Raw genomic sequence first — 10,483 nt, 5'->3', positions numbered from 1 at the left:
TGGCAAATTACTTGGATATAGTAAATGTCAATGAAAGTCTTTCGTTTTATCAAACATAGCCTGATTGGTTCTCATCATTGGTAACAAGATATTACCCTGAACCCAATCAGTAACGCAAACAACCTTACAGATGTTAAGTAAATAGTAAAGTTAAGATCCCTTTTTATAATTTTCCAGCGACTTTCTGATCACATGAAACACGTTTATACTCCAAAAATTATGTGATACTTAAAACTCTTACTTTTAGTTTGTGGAAAACTTACCTCAAGATGGAAATCGATTATTCAAAGTATGACTGAAGATGTAAACATTTAAAAGGCATAAAATGGTCGGTCAAATGTGATTGGGTTTTAGAAGTAAAACATTATATACCAGAAGCTTCAAACTAAATTCTCATGGTCATATATAATAGAAGTTAAAAATTTACACTGAAATTTCGTTTATTATGTTTGAATCATAAAGTCAAAAATTTAAGTATAAAAAAGGCAAGAGTTATCTGAAGTTCGTTTCAAAAACGTACACAGTTATGAATGTATCTTAGGAATGTTTTTGCTTGGAGGGACTAAAATGTGTACATACTTGCATAGAAGTTATTAAACTATATTATCACGAAATTGTTTAGAAGTAGAACTGGACTTTGTTAAAGGTGTATCAGGAAGAGAGGGCCATATATCAGATAGGTAACTTGGCGACTCACTTAAAATGTTTGTTATACACTCATCAACGTCCTCCTCGTCAGATTCGCATAGTGAAGATAGCATGGTGTCTAAGGTATCTTCAGACATATCCATTTGTAATGCTTCCCTATCGAACTGTTGAAGTTGACCAGAGACCTTCGTTTTGTCCATGGCCTAAAATTAAGGAAACACCAGGTTGATTAAAATTAAATGTCTTTTAGTTACACGTCCTAAATAACCGTCTGTATTTGCTGAATTGACTTTAATGATGATATTCCTGGAAAGAAGTTTTGACTTTAGTCAGTCTATCTCGTAGTACATCATCAGCTAAATCGCCGTTGAACTGTAGTTTCAGGAAGAGTGGTTTCTTCGCAGCTGTTGATATCTTTACTTTCTTATTTGTTGAATGTAAATGTTTCTTCAGGAATCCTTGTGGATAACCCCTTTCAATCAACATATTATGGATAACCTCTAACTCATTGTTGATAGAATCGACTGAGCAAATCTTCCTAGCTCTATTTGCCAAACATTTGACTAAGTTCCTTTTATAGTAGATAGGTACGAAGCTTAAGAAGTGTGTGTACTGGCTAGATGAAGAGCTTTTCCTAAACACACTTCTACTGATGGAACCGTTCGCTTTTTTTATTAACAATACGTCAAGGAAATTTAATTTATTATCTATTTCCTCTTCACATGTGAATTTAATAGCTTGATGTTTATTGTTAAACTGTTCGAGTAGTTCGACTTTGCCAATGTCCTGATCCACGATAATAAAAGTGTCATCAACGTACCGACAATAGAAGTCAAGCTTGTTGATAACATCTTTGAGGGGTCCATTCTCTAGTTTCGCAAGAAAAAAGTCCGCTAGGATAGGACCTAGAGGTGAACCCATCGCTATACCATCAATTTGTCTATAATATGTATTATTAAAGACAAAATGAACATTCTTTAGATGTAGCTTCCCTGTTCACCAACGTTCCACTAACTAAGACTATTGATTTTGTGTGTCAACAATTGCATGAAAAACAAATCAATGTCGGAATTCCTGAGGTCAGTCTTAAAGAGTTACTTTTGAAATGTACAATGAATGTTCATTTTGTCTTTAATAATACATATTATAGACAAATTGATGGTATAGCGATGGGTACTTTTCACTTATTATTAATTTTGATCATGTAATCTATTCCACTGTTATCATTGACTCATAAACTGCCTTGATTGGTTTAATAATTTCGTATATGCATATAAATATTACTGTATATTAGAGTAAAGCCTGATGAGGATCTAATCGAAAACAATATTGTTCGCTTATATATGTTGTTCTACTTCACTTTTACCTGAAGTTTGTGCTGATGATGTCATTCAGAATAAATACGAAAGCTTCACTACCAAACCATCCAGGTCAGAGGACAAAACTCCATCAGAAAAGGTTGAAACTCCCTGATGGAACTAAATTATCAGCTATTTATAGTAAGCATTAATCTTTTTTAATAACATTCAGAATCCTTAGACTTAAAATAGTCTAATAATGCCTAAAGAGGCTCCTATTTAGATAATATATACATTTTTCCGCTCCAGGAATGCCACTTTAGTGGTTGAAATTTTTCTTGTGTGAGTAAAAAGATAATTTTAAGTTTGAATAACGATTTATGCTTTAAAAATTGTATTTTTTTCTACGATATCGTTTATTAGAGTTGTACAATCATGCTTACGGCTATTTCCCATATATAGCGGTCTGTAATTTGTAACTCCCTTGAATATGGCTGGCTCTGAATATTATGTTCGGGTTGTGGATTCAAAAACTTCATAGCTAATTTCCTAGTTGATTAGCAGAAAGTTGAGTATGATTGATGTTGAAAAGCAACAAGCACTTTACTAAGAAAAATAGGAATATGCAACAAATCCCGTTACTCAGCTAATATAATGCCACGTATTCTCGTATAAACTGAAGAATCACAATACCTAGATTACTGTTTTAAAAACGTTGGAGCTGGACAACAAAACAATTATTTTTATAGTTCCACCACGTGATTGGCTGGTACTACATTCAGCCTTTAGCCAACAACTAACTACCAAATAAAGGCACAAAATGACTTGTGTGTTATGACTGGAATATATGATCAAGATAAGGGATCGATTTTTCGGTCCAATTAACGTATCAAATTTAAGGGTTACTACAGTAATGTAACTGAATTAATTGATACCTTGTTGAAATTTTGCATGGTTTTTGCAGCCGCTTCAAGTGATTCACCATATTTGGCTGCGTACAGTGAAGATGTTTGTTTTCTCTGCACAATGTTCATGTGATCTGCAAAACGAGAATTTCTTGACTTTAAAGCACGAATCTTTGTTAACTCTTGTGCTAACATAGTACAAGCTGCTCTGTTGTTCTTCATAGCAGCTCTTCTTATCTCATCTTCTAAATCTTTTTCTTCCCTTTCCAATTCAGTAATATTTCGCCCGATCGACCTCTGTATAGCTTGATTATCTTCTTTTCCTTGTTTTTGAGCTTTTTTGAGTTTTTGTATTACCACAGATGCCATTGGTTTATCTAAAAAGTTTAAAGTACTCTTCCGACTGTAATAATGTGATAAAAATATTATTAATATTGCTATTAAAACTGATATTAACAAAACGGTGAGCCGAAAGCCTGAAAAGTAAACCAACTTTGTTAGAATTCAACCATATAGGCGTCATTTTAGGGACAGTCACTAAAAAATGTTGTTCGTTTGAAAGGGAAAGGGCTCTCATAAAAGTTGTAATTAATTATCATACGTAAATCTATCTCCAAATGTAACTGAAAGCAAGAGCAAGGAGAGTTAGCGCAAAATTTTATTACCCCTTATGAATACTTGAAATTTGATGCAACATACATTCGCGATTTCATTCTACAACATCCGTTCTTAGAACGCTGTGGCCATAAGTTACCAAAAGCCGGTAATGATCAATTCTGGAATCTGGTAAATAACACTAGCGGTCTAAACTGTATAGCATGAGGTCTGATCTTACGGAGTTAATAAAAGCATTAGGATAATGACTTGTTGGTGCAAAAAGTTTAAATACCCCTTAGAATTTAACAGTGGTGCTTTATTCGGGCTTCGAGATATTTCCCCCAAATGAGCAATCTACCTGTACGATTATAAATGTAAGTGAATCAAGACAACGTTACTCAGTTTTAAAGTAATCACGGAACTCAAATGGAATGGAACGTTTGGCTATCAGCTTTCTCTATAACTTCTAGATGTATTTTTATCGACGGCTTGATAAGTACGCCAAGCAACTGTCATAAATAATTAACCTAATGCGTTCTGGAAACTATATGTTGAATAGTTGACTTTTGAAGTCTGTCAGGTCACTAAAATAGAGCTACTGTAATATCCAGAGTCATCTGTAAAGTCAAAAATTTACCTATTGAAATGAAACCGTCATATTAATCTAAAACTGCTTGGTTCCCTGTTTTCTGACACAACTGAGTTCGCTAAATAAGGCTTAATAGTGCTAGTTAAATTAACAAATATATCAGAGCCTATATCGGTATGTTTTGGATAAATGAATGTCAACAACTGCAGCCAAAAAACCCTTGACAGTCAAAATAAACCACCCATTTATAAGTTAGTTTTAGGAAATCCGCAATTGCTAATATACCAACGTTCCGCTCCAGTTACTGTCCAGCCTAAAATGTATCAATAAAAAGTATTGAAGGTGGTTGTAAACATGGAAGAGAAAAGTTAGAAAAAGTTAAGTATGGTCCCGTTTAACTGTGGGGTAAATGTGACAACGACAATGTTAATAAAGTGAGTTTTATATGGTCATCTAATGTGAATATATATGGCGATTTCTCGAGAGCCAGTAAAGACGCCTGAAATTTTGTCATTCGTAACCAAGTTACATAGAAGACTTTGGAAGGGATTCAGCTGAAAATAATGTCTCGTTAAGTAGTCATTAAAAACATCTTGAAGAGAGCTTAATATCTCATCAGCGCTAGCATATGTATGTCACACCTGAAGAACTAACTTTAAGGTAGCGAGAATAAGGTTCTCAAGTAATTTATCTGTGTAGGACAATGTCTAACTTTTTATCTTTCCATGTGCTTGGTAGCATTAAAAGGCCATTTTAAAGCCATTGCCGAGGTATGACTGAAGAAAACAATTTAAAGCAACATAAATTTAGTAACAGAATACTGAACTTAGAGAAACTAATTAATTACTTCTTTTGTAGCGAGAATTGATCCTATTTATGAAATGGTTCAAATGGAATCCTTGAATCGAGGTCGAATATGGTTCAAGTGGTTCAGAATGTTGAAAATCTTTTTCTTGAAAACAAATACTTAGGATGCATAATGACCTGAACTTTCCCGTAATGGTTCAGCTTTAAATCTTGAATGATCGAAAGTAAGGCTGCTGACATTTGCTCAGATTCAAATTGTAGTCAGATTCTCATCAAGTGTAAGCCTATCATTCTAGTTGTTAACCTCGTGCCAAAGTTTTGTTTACCAGAGTGAGATACTTTGTGTGCCACAAAGTGAAGAGATTCAATTACATGAAGGAAGAATAACAGGAGTTCAAATATAGGGGTCAGAGGGAATCCATCAGTATATCCTGAGGAACAAATAATCTTGAAGATACGACTAGTATTCTAATTTTACAACTAGCTACCAGTAACACCTTCCGTGTACGAAGCGTTCCCCAACCAATCGAAATCAGAAGTCAGGTGCGAAGAGGTAGGAAAGATATATTTGATGCGTTATCAATATATCGAGAAACGTCTACTCTAATCTGGCTAGTGAACGTAGGAGCAGTGTCCCACGCTGGGTCGAAACGTGATCTGGTACGGATGCATGATCGAAAGCCTTCAGTTAAACGAGTCGACTTAAAACAATGTGGTCAGCATCCAATGTCGAACACTTATAAAGCTATTGATGTTGGGGAATTATTTACAGCTACAATCTGCTATGATATCACGTAGTCAACCACTTTAAAGTAATTTAAGGCATTCGACAAACTGTGATTAAATTGCGATACGTTTGTAACTATTGGTAATAACAACATAATTGGGTCAGTCAGTTGCTTTCAAGAAATTGAAATACATTTGATGGTTCTTACATTTACAATCAAGGATATCGTTCTAGTTTGCTATTAGCTAGTCCAGTACTTCATTACTAAAATATCTGTTGAGTATGCATTTGAACCAGCATCTCTGTTAGTCACAGACTTGAGTTTAAACGTTTGGATATAATGTTCAACAAGAAGCTCTGGTAAATATGCATTATAGTTATCCAGGTGATTAGGTTTTTGTAATCAAGGGACAAGCTGGTTTATTAGAAAGGAAGTCGGTCAACGAAATAAGCCCAAATGTATTTTGTCAATAGTTTTCCATTTAGGCGACCTGAAAATGTGATCACTGATGTTTTCAGGACATCTAAAAGTCTTAGTAACTGATTGTGGGTCAGACTGATTGACAACGTCTTCAATAAGAACTTCTATTTAGTATTTATTTTGGATCGAGGACAGACCTTCAGGCACACTAAGTCAAAATTGATTCAGTGCTTAAGGCTCCAGAGTCTTTTGTTCTCGCGGCGTTCTAGTTCAGTCTTACGAACAAAATAGAAGCCTATATTGGCATGATCAGCAAAGAAGACTTAATTGTGATTACAAATTGATAAATTTCAGTGGATACCCTATCTCACTGCGACGGCTCCTACTTGCTTCTTCAGCGTCTGTGTCCAGAGAAGTTGGCTCTTGTAAAAACTGAAGTCTCAGAATATTGAGATATGAGTATGCTTCTGCACAAGAAAAAAGTCGTGTCCATTCAACATCTTGTTGTCGTCCCAGACATCTGTAATAGCCTGTCTATAAAGAACTCCAACTTGAAACTCTGCAGAGTTAGACAATCCGATCGAGAATCATATCGATTTATTATGTCTAGTAAACGATTAAACCTAAACGTGATGTGCCATTGAACGAGAACCTACTTACTGCACAGCCCCATACCTTGCACTGACCTCCTTGTTATTATAATGTAAAGGCTAATACCTAGCCAATACGTTTTGAGGACTTCTGGAATACCCTTTTATGGTTAGAATATAATGGATTATCGGGATCTATTATCTGAAATTCTGTAGTATAATACAAGATCGAGGTCCACGGATGTAACTAAGCAAATGCTGATTATGTGTGGTTTAATAACGAATCATATTATTGAGCTGTCTAGACAAAAAGATCTATGCATCGCATGATGTATCGTGAATTTGTTCCTCCTATATTCATCTTCACTAAAGAGGTTGCGACTCTAATTTCACTGAAGGAGCTGATGAGAGTTGACTTCCTCGTACAAATATTTTTTGGCTTGTTCATGTTTGAACTAGTCGAAGTGCAATAGTATCACCTCTAGAGTGAGAAGATATGATGACAACGTATTTTTCCGACAACGTCTCAAGTAAACAATGAAAAGAATTTAAAATTTTTCACGAATCAAGCTATTTAAGGTTTTAAAAGACTGTGATTTTCCACTATTTGGTTTCTGAAAGTCAATCTCAGTGGTAAGTGGTATTACTTGAGCAAACAAAAAATTGCATGTATGGTTAACTTACGTAGCATAAATTCATTCGCTATATTTGTCGACAGACATCACAAAGAGTCAATACTTTGAATTTGTAGAATTATGGTCTACCTCACTTTAAGTACATTTATCTTTGTTATAATAATAATAGACTTTACTTCAAGATGGTAGACTTGTCATGATGTGACTACCTAGTCGATAGAATCTTACGCGGAAGTTATACCGTAGTCTACGCTTTCTCTCCCTATCGTGAAAATCAGCCATATAACGTCCAACACTTCTGAAGAACACATTTTGAGCTAGTTAGAAAGTGATACATTCAAAACAAAGACTGAAGGTTATACAGGGTGACCACGTCCGCGTGGCTGGACCATACCATACGGACCCATTGAAGTTTTCTCGTGTTCACCATTACCAACCTCCTTCAAGTGTTATATGTTGAATGTTAATCTTCCCAATAACTATATGTTCAGTTTCGAGAATCATGCTTAACCGAAACCATAACAAATCCACCATGAATCTGGTTTCATCATTAGCTACCTTGGGGACGCATCTCATGACATTATCTAACTATCTTTTCCATTAAACCTCTTCATGAGGTGCCCCCAACATAAGCAGTGTAGCCTGTGGGTGCAAGCGCCTTGGTAGGAGAGAGCCTTTCAATATACAACATATTTTGACATTAATCAGTTCATTAACATGCGTGGGACAATCAAAATTAATACTCGTTTCAAAAGTCTAGTTATTCGAGATGGTAGATCTTGACGATGCAACGGATGTTCTAGTTTTACAACTAGCTACCAGTAGCACCTTCTATATTCGATCGTTCCCAGTCAGATAGAAATCAGAAGTCAGACGAGAAGAGGCAGGAAAGATATATTTGATTCGTTACCAATATATCGAGGACCTTTTCTATAAGCTGGCTAATGAAACGTAGGAGCTGTGTCCCACGCCGTGTTGAAACGTGATCTGGTACGGATGCATGACCGAAAGCCTTCAGTTAAACAAGTCCACTTAAACAACATGGTCAGCATCCAATGTCGAACACTTAATGAGCTATTGATTTTGGGGAATTATTTACAGCTACAGATCACTCCCCCCCTAGTGAGGTAGTGATGCCCCTAAGACGTGACCAGCCAGAAGTTTAAACCCAACGAGTTTGTCGTTGGTAAACACTCTTCTGATAGCTTGCTTCGTTTAGCAGCGTCTGGTCGTCTTTCCTTAAACTATGGGACCAAAATGTACAACATAGCAATAAAGAAATAAAGTACAATGAAAAATTCCGGTTCCTTGCGAAACTTCGTCGTTCTTTTCCAGCCGTCCTGGAAAAGAGGAAAAATAGAACGTGTGAGTGCATATCAAAAATACACTCGTACTTGCGTAGGGACACAAGATGAGCGGGAAAAAAAAGAATAAACCAATACACTTACAAAAAGCGTAAAAGCGATCGGAAAAAAATGGTTTTCTTCTGGGTTTTTTTTATATATATAAAAATATATATATACGCTCAAAAAAAATTAAAAAAATGCTTCGTTTTTTTTGTTTTTTTTATATAAATAAAAAAAATGAGCATATTAAAAAAAAATTTTATAATAAACTATGCAAGGGTAATTCAAGACAAAGCTTATGTCCTGCGTGCAATATTCGTTAAGATGTTCTGGAAATCTTACCCGTCTTCCAGAACGCGTTGTTTTAGGTTTATCTATCGACGTTGACGAAGTATCAAGTTGTGTGTCGGCTGTCGTGTAGGGTACTACGAGTGTAGTAGCTGTGTCGTTTGCTTGTACCGAAGGAAAATCGACGTAGCTAGGGTTTCCTTCTAGGTACGCTGCTTTGAGTCGGTCGATACTGATGCTATCGTTCGTACCGTTCTTATCGACTACATAGTACTTAGGTTCGCGTTGAAGAACTTTGAAGGGTCCTTCGTATGCTGATTCGAGGGGTCGTCGATGTGAGTCTCGACGAACGAAGACGTGTGTACTATGTCGTAATTCGGGTTGAACGAAAACATCAGTTGATTGAGGTCGAGTGTGAGCAAGTTTAACTGAACGCATAGCGTTTGAAAGCCTACTCGTGTAAGAGTTTAGATCCATGTTCAATGAAGAAGCTGAAGGATCCACGAATTCTCCTGGGAGTCGGAGTGTCGTTCCGTAAACGAGTTGAGATGCCGTGTATCCAATGTCAGCTTTCACTGCATTGCGGATACCTAGCAAGACGAGTGGAAGAGCGTCTGTCCACTGTGAAACGTTTGAAGCTGATAATGAGGCTTTTAGTTGTCTATGAAAACGTTCTACCAGCCCGTTTGCTTGTGGGTGGTAGGCGGTCGTTCGGAAGCGCGTGATCCCTAAAAGTGAGGTTAGACAACGGAAAAGTCCAGATTCGAACTGGCGTCCGCGGTCTGTAGTGATTGTGGAAGGGCAGCCGAAACTTGCTACCCATCGTTCGACGAAAGCGCTGGCCACGGTTTCAGCAGTAATGTCCTTAATCGGTACTGCTTCTGGCCATCGAGTAAAACGGTCCACGCATGTTAGGAGATATGAGTATCCGTTCGAGTCGGGTAAGGGTCCTACCAAATCTAGATGGACGTGGTCGAAACGAGCGTCAGGGGTTTTGAAAGAGTCTAAGGGACATTTGTTGTGTCTTACGACCTTAGCTTTCTGACAGCTAACACAGGAGCGTGCCCACTCCCTCACGTCTTTATTCATGCCAGGCCAGCAAAACCGTTCGGCTATAAGTTTGACTGTTGCACGAGCACCTGGATGAGAAAGATTGTGCAACGTATTGAAGACGTTGCGTCGATAATGTTTTGGTACAATTGGACGATCCCTACCTGTAGATGTGTCACAGAGTAAGGTTTCCTTATCTGTTCCCATCTGCCTAACACTTAGTTTAAGAGTTGTCGAGGATAACTCATGCTGAAGATCACTGCTTCTTTTTGAAGCTGAGCGAGTTTAAGAAGGTCGATTCCTTGGAAACTGTTCAAGGAGCTAATTCGAGACAAGGCGTCTGCGACTACATTGTTTGCTCCAGAAATATGTTGTATGTCTGAAGTAAACTGCGAAATGTAGTCGAGTTGTCGAGACTCTCGCGGTGAGTACTTGTCTGAAGATGAATTTAAAGAGAAGGTAAGAGGTTTGTGACCGGTAAAAAGCGTGAATTCTCTTTCTTCGATGGAATGTTGAAAATGCCGTACAGCACAATACATAGCTAAGAGTTCCCTACCGAACGTGCTGTACCTAGATTCCGCG

General features: G+C 37.0%; 1 protein-coding gene across 1 annotated transcript; it reads right to left on the bottom strand.

The window, feature by feature from the left end:
* Positions 1 to 425: 425 nt before the first annotated feature.
* Positions 426 to 5,864, bottom strand: Smp_070030 (snf7-related). The gene is made up of 3 exons (XM_018797052.1): positions 5,780 to 5,864; positions 2,882 to 3,228; positions 426 to 851 (listed from the first exon to the last, which is right to left on the bottom strand). Exons 2-3 carry the CDS (start codon positions 3,218 to 3,220, stop codon positions 594 to 596), a joined length of 597 nt encoding a protein of 198 aa, XP_018652132.1. The 5' UTR covers positions 3,221 to 3,228; positions 5,780 to 5,864; the 3' UTR covers positions 426 to 593.
* Positions 5,865 to 10,483: the final 4,619 nt, after the last annotated feature.

This window comes from Schistosoma mansoni, chromosome 4 (genome assembly GCF_000237925.1).
Source record: "Schistosoma mansoni strain Puerto Rico chromosome 4, complete genome".
NCBI classification, from domain to species: domain Eukaryota; kingdom Metazoa; phylum Platyhelminthes; class Trematoda; order Strigeidida; family Schistosomatidae; genus Schistosoma; species Schistosoma mansoni.
This window is presented reverse-complemented; position numbering and strand designations above follow the sequence as displayed.

Excerpts from the sequence above, each read along its gene's own strand:
- Smp_070030 (XM_018797052.1), bottom strand. The coding sequence starts at position 3,220 with ATGGCATCTGTGGTAATACAAAAACTCAAAAAAGCTCAAAAACAAGGA. Across the intron at positions 852-2,881 it reads CCATGCAAAATTTCAACAAG|GCCATGGACAAAACGAAGGT; the intron begins GTATCAATTAAT and ends CCTTAATTTTAG.